The sequence below is a fragment of the Python bivittatus genome, unplaced genomic scaffold, assembly GCF_059951505.1.
Source record: "Python bivittatus isolate LINGU-HERP-01145 unplaced genomic scaffold, Pbiv_v1 ctg000980_np1212, whole genome shotgun sequence".
Lineage (NCBI taxonomy): Eukaryota > Metazoa > Chordata > Lepidosauria > Squamata > Pythonidae > Python > Python bivittatus.
Window position 1 is genome coordinate 52,779,163 of NW_028277125.1, and position 23,171 is coordinate 52,802,333.

General features: G+C 37.8%; 2 protein-coding genes across 4 annotated transcripts in view; one reads left to right on the top strand and one right to left on the bottom strand.

Moving 5' to 3' along the window:
• NRAP (nebulin related anchoring protein) overlaps positions 1-23,171 on the bottom strand; it is a 114,193-nt gene that overhangs the window by 69,079 nt on the left and 21,943 nt on the right. For 2 of the 3 annotated variants that reach the window (XM_088131989.1, XM_088131986.1), the window contains exon 2: positions 557-691. The gene's annotated coding sequence lies outside the window, so the exon portion shown is untranslated. Of the gene's footprint in view, positions 1-541; positions 692-23,171 lie in introns of all 3 variants that reach the window. The other variant, XM_088131988.1, reaches the window with a different exon arrangement.
• Positions 40-22,570, top strand: CASP7 (caspase 7). Its single transcript, XM_088131993.1, has 8 exons — positions 40-102; positions 185-262; positions 3,399-3,515; positions 11,645-11,793; positions 15,145-15,273; positions 15,761-15,936; positions 16,931-17,069; positions 19,805-22,570. Exons 1-8 carry the CDS (start codon positions 83-85, stop codon positions 20,053-20,055), a joined length of 1,059 nt encoding a protein of 352 aa, XP_087988119.1. The 5' UTR covers positions 40-82; the 3' UTR covers positions 20,056-22,570.

Genomic DNA, 23,171 nt, shown 5'->3' on the forward strand with positions numbered 1-23,171 from the left:
AAAGGAAAGGGCGAAGCCATTACACAGGCCGAGGCCTGTAAAACCAAACGCGCGCTCGGCCCAAAGGCGGCGCTGCTCGCAGATGCTGCCCGGGGCGGATCGGTGAGTTCAAGTTCTCTCCGCGGCAACTTCCTGGGTCGCTGCGGGGACAGAAGTTCTTAAGAGCTTTTGGTTTCGCTTCTAGGTTCGACGTTACATTGCAGAAAGCAGCCGCAGCAAGAGGACTGGGAAGGGGCGCCTGTTCGTCGTGGGCTGCAGGCAGGCAAGTATTGCTTGGTTCGGGAGCGAGAAACTCAGTTTTTCCCAAGGCTTCATCCCCACCCCGTTGGTGCCTCGGAAACTCCAGGGCAGACGGCGGGCCCTTTTCAAAGCTTTGTGCTTAAGCTCTCCACGTTGTGCTTTAATTCGCTGCTAACATTTTGGCACCGCTCGGGAAGCGTGACTGAGCTGCAGCCTTTTTTTTCCCCTCCCAACCTCCTTGTACTTATTCGTTCCGAGGGTTGCAATTTTTGCTTTTAAAAACTAATGGTAAAAGTAGTACCTGTTGGAGTTCTACCTGTCTGATTAGTTTCACGCAGCTAGTCCTCTTCGGTCGGCATCAAATCTCCATTCCAGAAAGTACCGCCGCTGCATCGTGTTCCTTTTCCATGCCACAGATAGCCGACTTGGGAAATTTCTGTTAGACATGGAGCTAAGAAAATAGTGGGGAAAAGTGCAGTTAGTTTGTATTTCAGTTTTGCGTGCTAAGGTGCTTGGGACCAGCTCTTCAAGCAGCTTTTATGGTTTATTGACGTGGCAAGCTTATCCATGGTTCCCTCAACTCAGCTGATTAGAGTTGCACTAGGTGATAGAATCATAGAGTACAATATCTACATCAGTGTTTCTCAACCTTAGTGGTTTTTCCCTTGCTGGCTAGGGAATTCTGGGACTTGAAGTCCACCCATCTGAAAGTTGCCACGGTGGAGAAACCCTGATCTTCATACTCTGAGTTCATGGCAAGAGATTAAGTTAACATGAGGCCAGCTACTTTGTGGTTTAGTGTGTTGCACAATCATAGCTTCTTGCTCCTCTCCAACTGGTGGACACAAAACTCTGTGCTTGCTAGAAAAAGGGACCTGTTATATCATTCCCCCCCCATCTTATTAACTGAAGCATTCTTCAGATGAAAAACTGACAAAGATCAGTCACAAGAAAATCCAGGAGTGGTTCTCAAGGTTACAGTTTAATATGAAAGAAAAACAACTGGGCAGGCAGAAGTGGGGGAAAAAAGTATAGGTACTTCTTCTTAGTTACAAAGGTCTTCTGTATTTCTTTCTGACAGAGAAAGAGAAAGAAACCTTCTGGTGGTTGCTCTTTCACAAGCCTGTGGTGGGGCCAGGCAGCTGTTCCCTTGTTGTGTCTCCTTCCAGTCAGAGCCACCTGGTGGCAGAATCCAAAACATGCTACTTTTTATTTAGCAGCTGTAGGGCAATACATAAGACAAGGATCAGGGAGAACTGCTTGCTGCTTTAGTACTTTGCAACTGTCCCATTAAGAAATAAGAGGCTGCTGCAGGAGACATTGGGATAATTCAGACGCTTTCAGGGTGTTGCTTCTTTCCAAGTTGACAAAGATACTGGGAGGAAGGGAGGAAGCAAGCAAGCTCTTCAGACATGATATACCTCTTCTGTTCATAGTAGCTATAGAGGCTGAATAACTCCAAACATGTGTAGTCATGGGCCATCCCTGGTCTAGTAGACTTTTTGTCTCATATGAAGGTATGATTGGAATTATTCAGGTATATTCAGTACAGTTAACCCAATGCTATCTCCTAATCCCCATGCTGTTTCTGTATGCCCTAGAGTCTGCAAAGGGTATATATCTATGCTTCAGCACTTACAAACTCTTCTTATGCACTGGATCTCTGAAGAGCTTGGGATTAGATTCAGTATCAGCATCTGTAGCCTTCACTGTGCAGAGTAAATATTGTAGAGTAAATAACAACTGGGTTAGGTTACTTTTTCTTTGGTACAGTCAATATATTATTGTATTATTTTTGTAGATCATAGTGCATGTCATCAGGCACATGGTATATACTCTCCTTAATACAAAAGTTTTCCCTAGCTATATCCCGAACATAAATAAAGTGAAGGACTGCTTCATTTACAGTAATGTTGAAGTAGCCTTGGGACATTTTTGCATACCTATAACCTATAATAGCTATCCCACATATTAGCTAGGATTATTGAGTATACTTACTCATTTCATTTTACTTTTGAACATATATATTACTATATATTACAAATATCTTCAATTTGTGGGAGTACTGTTCAAAAAATATAAACCTAGATCCACTTAGGATCTAAGTTCATAATTTTTGAATAGTACTCCTGCAAATTGAAGATACCTGTTAGGACATATGGAAGAAATTGCACTGTTCTTTGCTTCCCATAAATCTTTAACTGAGCTTAGAACAATATAAGATATATAGATATAAATGTCCAGGACATAAAGCTAGGTAGCAATCTAACTTAAGTACAATAGTAATTAAATCTCTGTAATTTCTTCCAGCTGATTTATAAAAACTCAAATGGGACAATTTGACTTGAGATGGAAATTGGGAAAGAAATTCTCAAATTCTTGTAACTCACATTTGTGTATTCAAGATTTCCCCTCCCCAACACTGTCCGTTATGAATACAGGGACTGACAGTTCTTTAGTAGTCTGACTTTTATTCAGTTAACTCAGTGTTTTTCAAACTTGGCAACTCTGGGAGTTGAAGTCCACGCATCTTAATGTTCCAAGTTTGAAAAACACTGAGTTAAATAATTAATATTTAAACCAGCTTGTGTCTTGCAAGTTTCAGTATTAATGTGATTTTTAGATATTTAACAAAGTGTGAAAAGTTTACCAAATTGAGAAAAATATATAAGAAGTTGGTTCAGAAAAAGGATACTATTATTTTTTAGAATGGACATCCATTTGTAAGCTGATTTTTAATTGCTTATATTTTCTATAACATTCTGAAAAGATTGCTAAACTTTACAAGGGCTGTGCAGTGCTTCAGAGTGTTTCAAAGCTCACGAGGGCACAGATACAGACCTTAAAGCAGCTGTATCTTTTCCTGGGATCACAGCAGCTTGTTTGGAATTAAGACGTATATAATTCAGTGGAATTTACTTTGAGCAAATGTAGTTTCTATACATGTGTGTGGTTTTCTTCTTTCCATTGGTGTTAAGTAATAAATAAGGAACAGAGAAACTGGATTTGAATAGTTTTGTAAAGCATATCTCAACCTAAATTTGAATGCAAATGTCTAACCCTTAAATTAATTTTTAAAAAAAGAATTGTATCATGTTATCCAAAATAATATTAATTTTAAGAGTATTGATTGTATGGTCTGTTGTTCATCTAAATAGGTGGCAGAAGATATCTTTTCCTGTGTTGCCACAGATGGATGTAGACATTAAAAAAGACTATGGTGATACAGTGGATGCAAAACCTTCAAGAACTGATCGATTATCAATCTTTGGAAAGTAAGAAAATGCTTTTTTAAATAAGAAATCTTAGTTTCTCTAAAATAGATGTATGAAAAGTTGGGATCACAGTTCATCTGTAGATTACATGTGAACAAATTATTCTATGACATATAAAGGTTTGTGAATCTTTTGATCTGTTGACAGAATAATAACTTTCAAATTTTTCTGAATACTTCTTTTTTGCAAATTAAAGCAGACAGTTGGGAATATATACAGCAGTGTATCATTTGTGAAAACATCTCAAATTGTATCCATATGATTTTGGGGTCTAAATAATTACCTACTTTGAAGAGTTTTTATAGTTTAGAGTTAATTTACACACTACAATTATATGTTCATAATAGTAGCCTACTATTAGGCTGTTATTTCTGATAGAAAAAGTCGTGCTTGGCTGAAGAAAAGGTTAGCAACAAACACAGGTTCAGCATTCCATAGGTGTGTCAGGCAGCTAATCAATAAGTTTTTGGAGATAAATGAATAGCACTTCCTGATCACATTTTGCATTTCAAACGAGGCTGTTGGGCTACCATTGGTTGCGCTGTGTGTAACCCACATTGCAGTCCTTCAGCAGCAGTCCATAAAAATTAAAGTTACACATGTGCAAGTTTCAAATTCAAAATCCCACTTTTTTCAAACAGCTGCTTTTAGCATGAAACATTTTAGCGATAAAGCAGCCCGTTTCGACCTTGAAATAAAACATTTGAAATTCAAAATAGTTTGAATTTGATTTTTGTGGACTCCATGAAAATCCATGCTTAGAGAGAAATGTTTATTACCATCACCAAGTATTTCATTCATTCATTTATATGATTTATATGGCCACTCATCTCAGACATTTAAGGAAAATACACTGGATTTTTAATTGTCACTGAATTTCTATTTTGAAAATTTTATTAATAAGGATGAAAAATTATTTTATGTTGTTCTTTAAAGTGTTTAGATATTGGTTTTATGATGCTTTCTAACAGCCCTTTATGGTACCAACTATTAGCCATCCTGGAAGAACTTTTTGTTCTGAAAGGCAGTATATAAATTCTTAAAGAAGTTTTTGAATAAAATGGATTTACTTTTTAGGCATGCATAACATGAATCTTTTTTATTTTAGTCTTTTTGTTATATTTATTACAAAATAGTCAAAGTCCTAGTCTTTAATATGGGCTTAAAGTAGTAGAGAGGTAATCCTCGACTTATGACTACAATAGGGACTGGAAAATTTGTCATTAAGCATTGTGGTCTTTAAGTGAGGCATCACATGACTGCACCTGATTTTACAACTTTTTTTGCTGTGGTCATTAAGCGAGACATCACATGACCTTCCCTGCTGGCTTCCCCATTGACTTTGCTTGTCGTAAGCCTGCTGAGAAGGTCGCAAATGGCGATTACATGACCTCAGGATGCTGCAACCGTCATAAATGCATGACGGTTGCCAAGCACCCAAATCATGATCACATGACTGTCAGAAATGGTCGTAAGTCGTTTTTTTCAGCGCCATCATAACTTCAAATGGTCGCTAAACGAATGCTCATACGTTGAGGACTACCTGGTAGTGGAATAGAGCAGGATTTTCACACTAGGGTTTCACGAGGATTTGAGGGGCTTTGTGAGAACCTAAGGGCAAAGAAAATGAGCGCACCCAATTTTCTATCCCCTCTTTGAATCCTGATCATGAGTTCCAGCAATTTTCTGTTCTGCAGCCTGAAAAAGTTTAAAAGCCCCTGAATAAAGGTTTCAAATTCTCCTCATTCCACAATATCTGTGCCTATATTCAGTATATAGAACCAGACCTAGGTAGAGAGCTTTTTTTCTATTCTTGTACTGCAGAGATGTTTACTTTTCGGGGGGGGGGATGCCTTCGTGTCAGTGATGACTCCTGGCGACTGCCTGGACAAGCCCCTGCAGTTTTCTTGGCAAGATTTTAGAAGTAGTTTGCCATTGCCTGCTTCCTAGGGTTGAGAGAGAGTAACTGGCCCAAGGTCACCCAGCTGGCTTCATGCCTAAGGCAGGACTAGAACTCACAGTCTCCCAGTTTCTAGTCTAGTGCCGTAACCACTACACCAAACTGCCTCTCTGTTTACTAGGCCTGTGCAAATCATTTGAGCAATATGGATCTTTTCTTCAAAGCAGGCAGTCAAAGGCGACAGGTAGCTGCTTAAAGGCCTTCTTGAGGTCTTCAGAGTGTATATGTGCATTGACAGAAGATTCTGGATAGCCAGTAAAACAAAGCGGATACATGCATGATGCCCAGAAGACCTCAGGAGGACCTCAAAACAGCCATACCCAGTTTTTAAGCATTGTAGTGCTTCACAGCTTCATGGATCAAATCCAGAGAGCAAAGTGCCAGAGAAAGTGAGAAAGAGCACTACAGATCCTGCCTCTCTTCAAGTTGTAAAAAAGTTGTAAAATATCCTAAGTTTTAAAAGAGGCATGATCTATAGTGCTCTTTCTCACTTTTGGCTTGAGAGAGAACTTTTTATCTAAACAGAAAAAAAAATACAGCTTTCCCAATCTGATAACTGCCACATCAACATGTTTGGGGGTTGCAGTTCCCAGCCAGCATGGCCTAGAAATTATGGAAGTAGCAGTCACTGTTGGAGGGTGAATGGCTGGTTTAAGTGATTGTGCTTTTTTTTTCTTTTTAACTATTTTGTTCTGTGATTACTGCCTATTGTTTCAATTAAATATCGTTTATAGACCTACCAAGTTGTGTGGTGTTGGCAATTTATTTAAATTAATCTTGGGAGAATATCTGCTTCTACATTTACTTTTGGAAATAGTTTATATTTTCACACGAACATACAAACAGTGATCAATAAACTGTAACTTTAAGGCAGATAAATTCATTTCACGTGTATACCTGCAAAAGCAAGAGAAGCAATCACTTACGTTGGAGAAGAGAAACACTGTTTAGTATTAACAAGCATGCACAGGCATTCTGTTCCTAATAAATAGAGAGCATTTTGTCCCACGTATGGGGTGTTCTACCCTTTTTGTTTTCATTGCCAGAATGTGGCTTAGCAAAATAAGAGATGAGGGAAATGAAGAAAACAGAAGTAGATTGTGTTGTCTGTTTCTGATAAGAATGTCTCAAGCGAGAGACCTGTATGCAAGTGAGACAAAATGCAATTAGAAGGCTGTGCTGATTCCTTCCATCTGAACCATTTCACAAAAGCAGGGAGAAAACCTTTCTGTAGGGAAGGGAAGGTTGCGCAGGGATGGGAAAGGTGATTAGAAGCTTTTGTAGTCATGCATGTTGTATCTGTCTACATCTCCTTGAATCAAAGCTGCCTTTTTGTGGGATTGCACATGAGGCCAGGAAAAGCTTTTTGAAGGAACTGCTGACAAGTTCAGTGTGCATACAATCATGTGCTCTCCAAATTACCTTTCCCCTTTCAGATCACTACCCAAAACATTATTGTTAAAATCTTACTTCAGCATAGATTGTAAAACTAATCCTTACCTTATTTTTTCTTAATAGACTATTCCTTCCTAAGTTAAAAAAAAAAACATTTGAATGTCTAGTCCAGTGTTTCTCAACCTTGGGAACTTTAAGATGTGTAGACTAACTCCCAGAATTCCCCAGCCAGCCATGCTATTAGTCTTAAGGTTGATTCCCTTTTTTTCTTTTCTTTCTTTTCTTTTTTTACTGAGAGAAGTATCAATAAGGCCACTGATTTAAAAAAATTAAAAGGAAAAAACTGTATTTTATGCCCACTAGGTGGCAGGCCAATATAATTTTTTGCAAAAATCTTCATATAGTTTTATAAAGATATAAAAATGATATCAAAGTATTTTATTGCTGTCAAGTGCATCATTCAGTGATTATATATATTTTTCTAGAATCTGAACTGATGAAATGTGGTAAAGGGATATTATAAATAAATGTTCAAGTAGTTTTAGGGCAGTTCATGGATCCCTCAAATTTCCATGTGTCAGTTCTCCGTGTTTATTTTCCTGTATCATACATATGTATGTCCACTGTTTTTACTATTTTGAAATAGATAAAGGGCTTATGCGTAACTCTATTGGGTACTCGTTCTATTCAAAAATCCTATTTGATGAGTTAGAATATCAGAAAAAAGAAATAAGAAAAATTAGGGGAATAAAAGGTTTTGAGGGAGGGGGTTGTCCCCTTCTCCCCCCAGCTCTTATTTTTGTTTTTCTCAAAAAAAAATTAGAAAAGGGGGTGGAAAGGTTATACCATATTTCCTATTATTTCCATTTTAACTTGCATATAAAATGGTCTGTATTTGAAAGTACAACAAATGAACAAGTGAAGCAGTTTGTCTCAACATAGACAAAACATCTGTTTTCAGATGATAAATACTTGGCATAGAAGTTGGCCAGAACAGACTCTTTTTTAAAGTTTTATAAATACATCCCAATATTTATGTCTGTTACACCTTATGGACCAAGCATTTGTTTGTTTATTTGGATTTATCAGTAAAAGGTTCATATATAGTAAAAGCATCCAAAAATTAAACATTAACTAAAGAAAATAGATATTCAAAAATTAAATTATTTCACCTTCATTAATGTTCATCTAGTTTTATGAGCTTATTGTTCTTCACATTTTATGTTGGCTTTACTGTTTTTAATAAATCAAGTTGTGGCTGTTGCTTCAGTATGGTGTTCTGTTGTGGGAAAGGAAGATGTAAGCTGTTGTGCCCTGTGATATTTACATTACAATATCATTTTGCTGTAATATTTACTTTCTATACACTTGATTGTATCAGTCTCTTTTTACCTCAGGCTCATGTCTGTGTTGAATTTAATTTCTTTAATTGTTTTTCAGCTGAGGTTTGAAAACAAACAGCTGCAAAAGTGTCAGGAAAAAATGTAATGAGTGTAACATTTTCATGTGGAACCAAGGACATAAATAATTAATAAACAGATGAATTCACAAGTAACTACATCATACTGCTTTAAATGTACTGGAAAGACTTTTTTTTCCTTTGAATTGTGAGGGTGAATATTCAAAGTTGGATGTTGGATTTAACAGCTTGCTTCTTGAATAAGCAGGGTGGTGCACATGGCTTTTGTATACTTTCTCCCTTTCTGCACTATAACAGCAGTGCAATAATAAAAGAACATTGATGCAAATACATATTTTCTGCCTGTCAGCAGGAGCAGAAGAGGCCTACATGACCTCAGCTACATGCTACGCCATAGTAATGGCCATTTCAATAGCCTTATGGAAAAGTCCAGCGTGACCTGTTGCTGACACAGACAAATTGTTGAATCTGTGAACACACTGTAGTTTGTTTCATTTTCTAGTGTAGTGTGGGCATGGTGAGATGCTCGCATTATTAGAGAAGATTATAAGTATTCCTCAGCATAAGGTGGACATATTTTTCAGATGCAGAGTAGTGTACCACTTGATGAAGAACCAAGGTACTGTTTGTTCTTTCTCTTTCCTATCCACTCTGGGGGAGAGCAGATGACTTTAACTACCTAATGTTAGATATTAAGGAAATTAAAATTTGTGGGGGGAAATGACAATGGATTGACAATAAAATGGCATGGTATAGAATAATACATTTGTTAGATGAATTAAAGAAATTAACCTGTAAAATAGAGAAATAGTCAGGATATGTCTGATGTTAGATTTGTGTGCATTCATAATCAGAAAGGCTCTAAAGTAGATAAGTAGATAAAACTTACTCCATATAGTAGCAAATTGTAGCAAGCTGTAATTTTGATTGTAATTGCAGACAAGCAGTATAAACTGGTCATGTTTAAGAAGGAAACAGTAGTTCACTGTAATCAGCAACAGGAATAATCCATAGAAGATTTATCATTCCTTAAACTTGCATTTGTATTTTTGTTTGTAGAGAATAGGCTTATTCATTGCCGAAAGATACTGTATCTTCCTTTCTGTCTTAAGTAACTGAGCTGACCACAAATAAAAAAATCTCATTAAATCAATGATCCATCTCAATTATTACTGATGCGGTAAATCACTTGCTTTGACAGATAAATGTAGGAAATTCCAAAACCCAGTGTGTAGACTGCAGATTTGCTTCCTTAATGTCCTGCCAAGCGTTTCTCATAAAATCTGTGTAGTTTCCAGTAATCAGAGTCTGAACCTGCATGGTTCTAAACATACTGGCATCCTAAAATAGGACAAGAAAATAAGATAACAGGTTTCACAGTATAGATCTTCAAGGACTAGTACCTGAGATCTTAACAACCCTGTTAAATGAAAGTATTTCCTTTTTCTGGAAAGTACTGTTCAGCTTCAAATATTCCCAAGATGAAAAATATTGATTAATCTGAACAAATACCAGACTGGATTGAAGTCTGCTTATTGGATGGGGTCCTGTTTGTGCTAGTGGGTGTCCTTTGACAAGAAACTAACGAGAGTATAATTTAGTTTATCCTAGAATCCTAGAGTTTGAAAGGGCCATTTAGGACATTAAGGAATGGAAATGAAAATATCCTTGATAAGTACCTGTCTAGCCTCTGCTTAAACCCAGTGAATGAAAATCTATCACCTGTCTTGATAATTGGTTAAAACTGTTGAATTGTTGTTACTGGGTTTTTTTCCTAACACTCAATTGGAATATACCTTCATGTAACATAATTCCATTGTTCCGTGTCCTACACTCATTCATTTTATTATGGTGATGAGACCAACACTATCAAGAGTGCACATATTCAGTTCTTAAAATAAAAGGACTAAAATAAGGTTAAATATTATAGTTGAATTAAAAGTAAAGGGATAAGAAGTACATCATTCCAATGACTGCATTCAGCACTGAGCAAGTATAAACCTTCAAAGGTAACAAATCGTAACAGAAACTTATATGTGTGATGAACATTTCTATTCATTAACAGCTAAAATATATAGAAGTCATCAGTGGGCTCCGGGAATTCAACTAGTAGGGGACAATAAACGTAAGCATACAGTCATGTAGAACTTACTTTCCAGTTTCCTGATCATATTCATTGCCTGTTCTTCTCTGAATCTGTACATACTTCTTTAAATCCTTAAACTCTGATGCTCAGTACTGGAAATAGTACTTGAAACCTGACCAACTCTATTTAAAAAAAAAATACTGTTTTTCAGTATTATATTTGTAATCAGCCAATAAAAAACATATGAGTGTGAGCTAAATCATACTATGAGTGTTCAGTTGTGCACCTCCAGGAGAAAAGCTGACATGAGACACAATTCTATATATATGAGGAGAGGGGATTTCTGTAGATCCACCATCTGTCTGTATAGTAATTGCTCATTAGTAATGAAAGAGCTTGAAAGCTTCATTCTGTATCAGTTTCTATTGAAATTTATGGGGAAGACCTTTTTGACATCATCTGCAACTGATTGTACAGAAACGATTGTTCAGAAGAACTGTAATAAGATTTTTTTGGTTTGGGCATAGTTAGTTGGCTTAACCCAGCTACTGTGGTTTGTAACCCATGATGAGAGTAATGTTGGAAGGTAGCCACAGCTTAATGTAACAAGCTGTGTTTAAAATAAACCATGTTTTAGCATTATATGTTATCTAACAATTGTCTTGAACACAGCATTCTAAGAGAAATAGATATTGGTGTGGAATTTGTGCTCATTGAAATTTTAGAATATATGTCTGAAATAAGCAGCATGTTCCATGTGCAGTGTACCTCATTCATTTAACCATGCCATTTGGAGATACTATTACCATGTTTATTAAAACATGGACTTCAAATAGAACTATATCCAGGCTTATTTTTTGAACATACAAACCATTAATTGGTTTGGTTTCAGAAAACTACTTTGTGAACTGACTAGTGTGATTAAATGTATCAGTGATAAATTAATTCAGCATTGACAGAATCAATATTGATAGATGTGGCCCTGAGCACCCAGTGTCTTTTATGTTCCTTTGTACAGTGCACTACAACTATTAAGAAAGTAGATTAAATAGCACAGAAAATTAGATATATTGGAAGTAATGCATTCACAAGATAGATAGATAGATAGATAGATAGATAGATAGATAGATAGATAGATAGATAGATAGATAGATTTTCAAACCATTTTTAATTATATGTATTTTTAGTTTCACTATACAGATGTGTAATTATTGGATTGTTTGGAGATCACATTGTTTTCACAATAACATTTAGTTGTATTTCTACAGAAAAAAGAAGAATGAATGGGAAGGTCAACCAGAGGGTTCTTCCAGTAACCAATATCGAATTATTACCCCTACATTCCAATATAATATAGCCTATAAGAAACTTGGTAAATGCATTATTATAAACAATAAGAACTTCGCAAAAGAGACAGGTACATCTTTGTTCTTCTGTCAGCGCATTAATATAATTCCTGTGTGATAACTCTTTTTAAAAAAAATGTGTGAAATACTTTTAATAAGTGATATATCACAATGTCCTAATATCAAAGGATTTGTTTCAGTATGAACCTGTCATCGATTAAAATAATCTACAGGTAGTCCTCACTTAACAGTGGTAATTGGGACCGGAATTTCTGTTGCTAAGCGACCCAGTAGTAAAGTATGATGTCACTTGACCGCATCACTTAGCAGTCCCCGTTGCTGTTGTTAACCAAGGATTGCGGGTTGTTGGCAAGGACTTCCAAGAAGCAAAGTCAATGGGGAAACTGGCAGGAAGTCGCAAATCCTGGGTGGCTTGCAACCAGGCCAGCAAGCAGGTAAGTGGCTGCTGGGCTCGGCTGGGCTGGGTGTGGCTGCTGCTGGGCGCAGGAGGGTGTTCATGTTGGTGGTGCAGCACTACACAAGCATTGGCCAGGCAGGCAGGCATGCACCACGGAATGTGGGCAGGGGTGCTACGGGCAGGCACACGCTGCAGAGTACAAGATGCTGGGGATCTTGTACTCCATAGCCAGGGTCATCAGGAGAAAAAGTGGCGGGAGTGGAAGCAACTTACAGGAGCAACATTGACTTTGCTTGTAGGAACCTGGCAGGGAAGGTCACAAAAGGCAATCACATGACTGCAGGATGCTGCAGCCATTATAAGTGTGAGCCTGTTGCCAAGCATCCATATCACAATCACATGACCATTGGAGTTTTGGACGGTCAGAACTTCGAGGATCAGTAATAATCATCACTTGTTCAGTGCTGTCATAACTTCAAACAGTTGCTGAACAAGTGGTTGTTAACCGAGGACTACCTGTACTGAAGTATTGTTTTGTTTTCAATGAAAAAATACAGTAAAACTTCACCTTTACAGACTTGTTTGGGGGAAGTTGTGTCTATTAAAGCCAAATGTCTGTTAAATCTAAATACGGTGGAACCTCGGGTTACGAATTTAATTCGTTCCGTGACTCTGGTCACACCCCGAATTGGTCGCAACCCGAAGGAAATTTCCCCATAAGGTTCAATGTAATTACCGTTAATCTGTTCTGGCGTGGAGGACAGGGAGGCGGCTATTCTTTGGAGGGAGAGTCCCCCTCCCTACGACCACATGTCAGGGGCAGAAAATGGCCGCGGACCACATGTCAGGGGCGGAAAAATGGCTGTGGACCATGTGTCAGGGGCGGAAAATGGCCGCGGACCACGTGTCAGGGGTGGAAAAATTGCCGCGGACCACATGTCAGGGGCGGAAAATGGCCGCGGACCACGTGTCAGGGGCGGAAAATGGCCGCGGACCACGTGTCGGGGCGGAAAAATGGCTGCGGACCGTGTCACGGGAGGGAAAATGGCCACGTATCCTGCTCATACCCTGAGGCGGAGTTCGCAAATCGAGGTAAATTTTTGCGGCCAGAGCTGGTCGTAACCCGAAAAATTCGTTAACAGAGGTGTTCGTAACCCGAGATACCACTGTATACGTAAAATACTGTATATAAACATTGAGATTCCCTAAACAACACATTCTGTCTTTTGTTTGGCAAAGCAGTCTAAATTCAAATTACCTGTTAAATCCAAAGTTTACCAACTAGGAGTCTGTAAAGCCAAGATTTAACTGTAATTCATCCTGTTTATCCTTGCGGACTTCAGAATTATTATTGGGATTCCATCAGGGTGTTAAATAGGGCTATCGATATACAAAAGGAGGGATGGATAGAATTATTAAATTTATATGCTGCCCATCTGCCCAGGTGACCTCTGGGCAGCTCACAATTAAAATAAAACCCCAAAACAGTTAACTAAATTAATGTGGATATTTATATTTTTAAGTTGAACTATATAAAAAGACCATATACATAAAAAGACTGAAAACATTCAGGGGAGGAGTAGAATCAATTACCCCACGAGCCAATACCAATGGTGCGAGCCCCCATCCGGCCCCAAGGCCATCTGGCACAGCCAAGATTTCACCGCATCTCAGTTGATAAGTTCTTCCACAGAGCGGGGGCCACAGCAGAAAAGGCCCTCTTCCTAGACCCCACCAGTTGAAATTCTTTGACTGGTAGGGTCTGCAACATGCCCCTTCTGCCAGACCAAGTGGGGTGGGCTGATATAACAGGCAAGACGGCTCCTCAGATAACCTGGTCCTGTGCCATGAAGGGCTTTAAAAGTGATAACACCTTGAACTGGACCTGGAAGCAAACTGGCAACCAATGCAGCTCATGTAACAGAGATGTTATATGGGCCCTGGGAGCATTCAGAACTGTACGCACCGCTGCATTTTGTGCCAGCTGTAGCTTCCGGATACTCTTCAAGGTTTGCCCCATGTAGAGCACATTGCAGTAATCCAACCAGGAGGTGACCAGGGCATGAGTGACCGTGTGGAGGGCCTCCCAATCCAGGAAGGGGCGTAACTGACGCACAACATGAAGTTGCACAAAGGCCCTCCTAGCCAGGACTGCCACCTGCTCTTCGAGCAGGAGTCATGAGTCTAGGAGGACTCCCAGATTATGCACTGGGTCTGTCTGGGGCAGTGCAACCCCATCAAGAACCAAAGATGATAAACTCCTAGATCTTGAGGCTCACCATACCCACAACCACTCCGTCTTACCAGGGTTCAGTTGAAGCCTGTTGTCCCCCATCCAGTTCCCTACAGCCTCCAGGCACCGCGAAAGGGTAGCCACAGCATCACTTAGGTCACCTGGGATGGAGCTATATAGTTGAGTATCATCAGCATACTGATGGTACCTCATCCCATGGTGCCGAATGATCTCACCCAACAGTTTCATGCAGATGTTTTTCATGTAGATAGATTGCATTAATAGCTGTACATCTTTTCTGCTGCAATCTAACAATCAGATCGATTTTTGTAATCTAGTATGGTAGCCATAATTAAAACCTTTTTGTTTAGAAAAGGCTTTGGTTTTGAAAATTTGTTCTAAACACCTAATAGCTTGGAGGAGATTTTATGTTTTGATTAATACATTTCTTAGTTTGCTGCTATTTTTTATGGGAGGTTTTGTTCATCTGTTTGTTTCACTGCATCTTAAAGAAAGGCTTATTTAAGTATTTTAAATAAATCCATGTTCAGTCACAATTACCGTGCATGCACAATTGCAGTTGCTGGCTCACTCCCTTTCAAGGCATTATAGAAAAGTGAAAATAGCATAATTTGGGCTTCAACAAGTATTAGACAAACTATTGTGTGGAAACTATTCATAACTTTAGGTTTTAAAGCTGCTTCTCTTAAGACACAGATAAATGCATATTCTTTCATATAGTCAGTTTTGACATTCCTTGTTTTGGGTCAGGAATGGGTATACGAAATGGTACTGACAAAGATGCTGGTGACTTGCAGAAATGTTTCCGTGACATTGGATTTGATGTTTCCATCTATAATGATCTCAGCTGTAAGAAGATGAAGGAAATACTCAGTGAAGGTACTGATTTTTTTAACGTGGCTTCTTAACTATCTCCAGGTCTAGTTATTTGGACAACTTTTTCCAAGTTAATGCCGGGCAGATACATTGGGATAACTACTAAAAAATGCATAACCAGATGGCTGGGAATTCCAGGAACTGTAGCCTCAACACAAGGGCACAGGCTGGGGAAAGGGTAATACTGTAAGTCACATATTAACGTCTTTCTCTGGAGCTTTAGGATCATGAAATTGTATACCTATTTCATAATTTGTAATGTTTTAAGATTATTGTTACAACTAAGTGCTGCTTTTCATACACAGAATCTCAGAGGGGTTTATAAATCAAAAGAGACTCCGTAAATTAAAACCAGCACTTTATAAACCATAAGCTGAAATCAGCAGGAAGATGAAAGACCTAGCTGGAAAAATTTCATATTTAGTGGTTGTTGCTAAGAAAAGCTGAATGAAATGTTCATTGAACGATGGACGTTGTGGTTGATTTGTAGCTGCCAATGAAGACCACAGCGATGCTGCTTGTTTTTCCTGCATATTATTAAGCCATGGAGATGAGGGCCGTATCTATGGCACAGATGCATACATGGCAATCAAGGATTTAACAAGTCTTTTCAGAGGAGACAAATGCCAAAGCCTCATTGGAAAACCCAAATTGTTTTTTATTCAGGTAAGAAGCGTTTGATGTTTATTAGTTCTCAAAGGATAGAATGTTTGTCAAAACAAAACAAAGCCAGACATAGCCTGAGTCTGAAATAGCTTGACGTATCGGACTCTGATATATTCTAAAATACCACCAAAACTGCAAGTAAGAAGAGCCCCGAAGTCACAGACATTTTCTAGTAAAATACTGTATAAATACATTCGTGTGCTTTGGAGAAAATCTGAGCTGTCTTAATCCATCATTCCTTGAAAAGTCTGAATTGTTCCTTTTTCGTGCTGCTCATACAAATTGCAGAAAGTACTTGATTGTTCTCTTCTTACCTTTTCTGGGATGCAAATCTGTACTTTGTTCTGTAATGTTTTATGCCGTAGTGTGGGGAAGGGATACTAAGCATAGCTGGGCTGAGGCTAATTTTGTTGGCATATATGATGTGGGAGATCCAGGAGTGTAAATAATGAATAATAAATTAGGCCAGTAATTTGGATTTGAATAAGGAAGCTTCGTATCTGAAGCACAGTTGCCATGCCTTATCTGTCCAGACTTTCTTCTCTCATTGTTGACCTCTGTGACTAAGAAGCAAGGCTTTCTCTTGGTTATTATCTATTTTGGATAACCCAGGGGCAAGTATATCTCCCAAAACTAGGTGTCAGGATAATTTTGGATACTTTATGAATAATAAATGATATGCCCACTAGCTACAGCTACTTTCGTCATAGTCTAATAAATGAAATTCAGCTGAAACTTTTATGCTGGAGCCCTCAGACTTAAATGTTTTTGATGGAGCTCCTCAGTGTTTATCAGTGGTATAAGTCATTAATGTACATTATGTCACTTCAGTGCTTATCCTGGTAGAAATCATTAATGTACCCTATTTAATTTACAAAGTGTAAGTGTTATTTCAGTCATGACATGCATCTGTTAGAGAACTATCATAAAATGTTGTGATTCTTATTTACTGTGTGTCATTTATGCATAATACTGTTTAATACTATGGTTTCAGGCATGTCGGGGTTCTGAATTTGATGATGGGATTCAGACAGATTCAGGTTCTTCAATAGACACCCTGGAAATGGATGCTAGTCCAAGATACAAGATTCCAGTAGAAGCAGATTTTTTGTATGCATATTCCACCGTGCCAGGTACAGTTGGGGAGAAAAAAGTAACAATTTGACATAAGATGAGTTAGGTATAAAGGATGACAGAAAATGTAGGCATTTGAAAACTGAATGTTTGAAAAGGGGCTATTTTACAGGGACCATATTTTCTTTACAATGAATTTTAGCAAGGAAAGGTTACGTATTAGTGAGAACTTAGCATCTAGCAGGTATTGGGTGCTTGCTAAGGCAAAAATGGGAAATGATTATCTAATTGGGGCTAGAGGAAAGTTTGTTACCTTGTAACTAAGTAAGTAGGAATAGCTAGCTTGTCTAAGCAGTCTCTCTTCCAGGTGCTAATTTAAAAATTTGGGTCAATCACAGGCCATCCATGAATGCTGCATAGTAGCAATGTCCAGCTATTCAGGTCCATCCTGGGCACATTCGATGTAGCTGTCAGCAGCTCTGTAAAGGCAAATGCCTGTTGCTAGACTCGTGTGGTAGCCACGTGGTCCCAGGGAAATACAAATTTGAGTGAAAGAGGTGGGGATAGGGCAGTGAAAAGTGCTTACCCCCTGTTGCAAATTTCTTAATGCCCCCTTTTTTTCTGGGATCCGGGAGTTACTGTGCAAGCCCAGGAAAAGGCAGAGTTTCTTTACCAAGCTGCTGGCAGGTACAGCAACCTCATGCAAGCTGGCACAAAGCACCTTTCCATAGGACTGTACGTCCCTGCCAAATAGACTAATAAAAAAATAAATGAAGTATTGCCATTTTTGATAGAATGACTGCGTCAGTGGCCAGGCAAGGGTCCTTGATGAGCTTAGAAACATATTCTTAAAGAGCCATCTCATACAGCAGTGGAAATTCTGTTCTTGGTTAACATGGCTCATAACCATTAATTGAATTATTTTCCATAACACTAATTTCCTTTCAGGCTAGTTGTAAAAATGGTCATCAGAGTATCATATTTTAACAATTTATTCCACAAGTTAATTACTCTGTGTGTGAAAATACTTTGTTTGTCATGAAACTAGAAACTGTGACATTTATTATACAAGAAAAACAATGTGTCTCTCAAAATACTTTTCATATCCTAACTTCCCCATTCTTTATAATTTTAGAAAAAGTTATAGCTTATTAAAAATTCTTAAATTCCTTTTCTATGTGATATCTATCTCAGGGTCATTTTATTTCACACAATCCAGTAAGGCTTTATTACATATACAGAGGATATCAGTTTTCATTCATTCATTCATTCATTCATTCATTCATTCATTCATTCATTCATTCATTCATTCAATTTATATAGCTGCCCATCTCAGACCAGTGACTCTGGGCAGCTAACAATAATAAAAACAATCAAACAAGTAAAACAATATAAAAAATATAAATACAGCCAAGAGATCTTTAAAAAACTATAGGTGTTAGCACAACCATGAAATAGGGCCCTTCGCACACTTGGGGCCCCAGGTGTGGGCTTAAAGCCAGATCGTCAAGGCCTTCCGAAAAGCCAAAAGGGTCAGGGCCATCCTAATCTCAGGATGGAGGTTGTCCCAGAGGGCAGGCGCCACAGCAGAAAAGGCATGTCTCCTGGTCCCCGCCAGCTGACATTCCTTGGCTGATGGGACCCGGAGCATGCTTATCCTGCTGGACTGGATTGGACAGGTAGAAACAACTGGGAAAAGACGGTCCCTAAGGTAATCCAGTCCCAAGCCATGAAGGGTTTTAAAGGTGACAACCAGCACCTTGAATTGTACCCAGAAACACACCAGCAACCAATGCAGCTCCCGAAGCAGTGGTGTTACATGTGCTGAGTAGCCGACACTATTTACAACCTGGGCAACTGCACTCTGTACCAGCTGGAGCTTCTGAATGCTCTTGAAGGGCAGCCCCATGTAGAGCACGTTGCAATAGTCATTGTATTTTGTTTGGTCTTTATTGATTTGTTTAAACAATGTATAAGCTGCCTCAGTCACCAAAGTGATGCAAGGCAATGTACAATATCTTTAAAACTTCAGAACAGAGCAAAAGATAATGAAAACCAATAACAAACACAATACAACTACAACATCGGGGAAGAAAACACCATAAATATCAAGGGGTTGAAATGTCCAATATCAATATCAGTAAGGAGTCATAAGATACTCTGCCCCAGGGCCTACTGTAAATACAGTTTTAAGATAGGTCAGAGCTAAGTGGACTTCGGGGAAATACTGTTCCAAAGAGCAGGGGTGGCCACAGAGAAGCCATGGATCTGAATATGATATGTGTTCAGTAGGATATGGAGCATGCCAACCCCACTAGATCTAAGCAGGGAAAGGTGGTTTCACAGATATATAGGCCCTAATACAGGTAGTCTTGTTTAGCAGCTGCCTCATACAGCAACCATTCACAGTTACAAAGGTGATGAAAAAGTAACTTTGCAACCAAAGTTAGTACTTCACATTTATGGCTTTTGCAGGTCTGTAAAGCAAAGGGAAGCTGAAGTAAAATCATAAGCATAGTCGCGGTTTCATTTAGTGATCAGTTAACAACTGAGTGATCAGTCCTAATTGTGGTCTCTAAACAAGGACTCCTTCATAGTCCAGATGCTTGAAAGACACTTGATTCCTTACTACAATAAATGATTGGAATCAATGTTTCTGTCATTTGGATTGTTGGATTGGATTGCTAAATTTACAATATAAATTTGTGTGTTAAATTTTGTATTTCACCCTTTCTGTCTTAAAGGACATATTAATTCTATCATTAAAGGACATTTCCCTTGTTCTTACTTCTAGGTTATTACTCCTGGAGGAATCCAGGGAAAGGCTCCTGGTTTGTGCAGTCTCTTTGCTCAGTGCTGAATGAGCATGGCAAAGATTTGGAGATCCTGCAGATTCTGACCCTAGTTAATTACAAAGTAGCAAGAAACTATGAGTCTCAGTCTGATGACCCACGCTTCTCCAGGAAGAAGCAGGTTCCTTGTGTGGTATCCATGCTAACCAAAGAACTTTATTTCTGTAAAGTGGAGCCACCACAGCAAGTTTAAAGTACATACTGCATTATGACTTGTAGTATATTTTTAATCTGAGTTTTTTCAGCAAAAGACAATCATAGATCTAGAATTAAAATTGATATGAGTCTTTTGAAATATGCAATACCAAGATTACCTCAGTTGATTAATATATATAATGCTTTTCACAGTGCCACAAGTTTCTATGTTATTAGAGGTGACTATTCCTTGTTTCTATTTTCACTGGAAGCAATAACAGTATTCCTCTGGAGTCTTTTCCCTCCTCACAGAAATAGCTCATTTTTCCTATATTAATTTTTTTTAGATTTATCATTGGATTAATTAAATGAGAATAATTGTATATTTGTCAAATACCTCCAATAACATCTGTAATAAGGAAAAAGGAGCATTATCAAAGTGCATTTGATTTTCAGTGATAAAAAGGTTGAGAAATCATCTAAGTGAAGATGCTTAGATGCTCTTTTTCATCCCAGTATACATCTAAAATCATTAGGTGGGATCCATACCTAGTCAGTAGCCTAGATCTATTAATTTGTGAAGGAGTTGATTTCATTATTATTAATTTAAACTCCATAATTTCAGTGGGTCTGCTCTATTAAGATTCAATCTACGCACAGTAATTGTATCAGCTGTTGATTTAAATAACTCTCTATGAACCTCTTAGTAGTTTTCCTGTTCTCCTTCCTATTTTGCAATGAGTTCTTATAAATGTAGGATGTATATGAATTGCTTGTTTTTATCCAAAATGAAGAAATGCTGCTGGTCCTTTTTTGAGATAATGAACAATAAATACAATGTACAATCTATTCTACACAAAAATAATTTTATATCAAAGACATCTTGTATAGTATAGATATATAGAATATAAATAGAACAAAATATAGGTTGTTGATCTGTTCAAAACATAATTCTACCAAGCAGCAAGTAAAAAAAATAGATAATTGTTTCTAAGATTCTATTTTCTTGTAATTATTTGCTACCGTTAATGAACCACAATTTTGTTCTCATGGTCTGTACATAATTTCAGTGTTTGCACAAACAAGTTTCTCTTGCTGTGTTCTCACCCCTTGTGGTAATTGTTGGTTTCTTATTTTCTTAACATGCAACCAATATTATGTCACTCTTAATTTTTTAATTTTTACAAGAAGCCTATCTTGTCACTGCACATGTACAACAAATGCACTTCATAGATTTGCCAATTCATTGCACAATTAGAGTATCTTTCTTGATAGTTTAAGAACTTCGTCCATTTTCAAGTAAATTTTGGCCCACAGTACAGTTTTCAAATGCACATACACAAACACAAACATACATGCACTGAAGAAAATTCCTGAAATTTAATCTTTAGGATCAGGCTTTTTTTTTTCTTTGACACGGCAAGAGGAGATCCAGTGCTCTATGAAGACCATGATGAAATCCATGACAACCAACCAAAGTAGGTTGCTACTGTATCGGGATGTGGAATGATTAGATATACTAGAGACCTTAGTTATTGCCTGATTATAATCTTAAAAATCTTCTCCTTAACCTACATTCTGCATACAGAGAATAAAATTTTAAATGTAAGTACAGAACAGCATTAGTAATGGGTCTTGTAAACAGTACCAAAACATTCTCAATGACTCAGTAACTTATTGTTGAATTCTTAGAAGTTTACATTTCTGCCCTATGAAGGTGTATTAAGCTATTTAACATAGCATTTGAAAACAGTTATTTCAATTCACGTTATAAAATAGGGAAGTCAAGTATTTTGAAATGTTTAAGTTAGCCAGCAGTTAACATAGGATAGTAGCATATAAAAATCCCTTAGTTTATCACCAAATATTCACAAATATAGTAAAACAGAGAAATTTTCCATTATGTTGTGATTTGCATAATGAAATCGCTGTGGATTGTGTAATTTCTGATTTAGTGATCAGTCAACAATAACAGACACCCTTTCCCCCAATTGATCAGTTAAGGTAAGGTTATACTTTGTAAGTCATTTGTTTATATTGGTCATATATAATAACCAATCTCTATATATGCAAAAACATGTTTCTTTGAAAATATGTTAATGAATTCCAAGGAGGAAAAAGCTAATGGGATAAACATGGATATATAATACAACAAATCTACCTGTTAATTTTTTATTTTTTATTTTTTTGAGTCTTTGTAGGACGGGCGATAGCTACTGGGCATTCAGCAGCTCTCATTTGCAGAAACTACTGGTAGTGTACATTACTATAATGAAGCTGTCATTACAAAATGTACTTCTTTAGGTTTGCTTTGTAGCTTCCAAAAGAGGTTCCTATATATCTGGTGCTCAAAAAGAAAGTCATCTTCTGCATAGCAGCTGTACTGGAAAAGGAGTGTTGGACTGCAGTTCGCAGCAACGATGGCCACTGCTAGTTGTATCCAGTATATTTGAAGGACACATTTGTATTAGAACATAAATGGAATTTCTGCTGCATCAAACCATAGGTCTTGTCTAATTTGGTATCCTGTATAAATGACCAGATAGTTCTAGTAAACTTATAGAAAAACTTAACCCATTTGTATTTGCATGATCTGAAGGTTATATTTTGTTAACAGGGTTGGGATTTGTCTGCCGTTATGCTTATCATCTAAGCTTAGTATCTACTACCTCATCTTGCTGTGGAGCATAGATTGGGGGCGGGGGGGAGGGAATAATTGTTCAAGTATCTTCCTTTATTAGCGAACACAGCCTGAAAAGAAACACATATTGCTATAATATAAAAAGGGAAAAGATGACATATATGTATAGCACAGATCAAGGGGGTTCTGCTATGTGATGGAGCATGTAGGCCCTACTTGCAATTCCTGGCACTTTTTAGTCTGTCTGGAAAAACCACATGAAGCTTAGCTTAGCATGATTTGTAAACTCTGCCAGTAGTGTAAAGGTAGTTTTCTCTTTTCTCAGGTTCCTCCTCTTTCTTAAGCCCATGTTAAAAATATGTGTGCATATTCAGACATGTGAGCCACATATTGAGTGGGCAGTTAAATGAACTGTATGCCCCAATGACTCTGGGGGGCTCACAACAATTCTTAAAAGAGTAATTTTCTTCAAAAAACATAGTGACTTAGAACATTGCAATTGTAGTTGTTTCCATTAAAAAAAAAAAAACCTC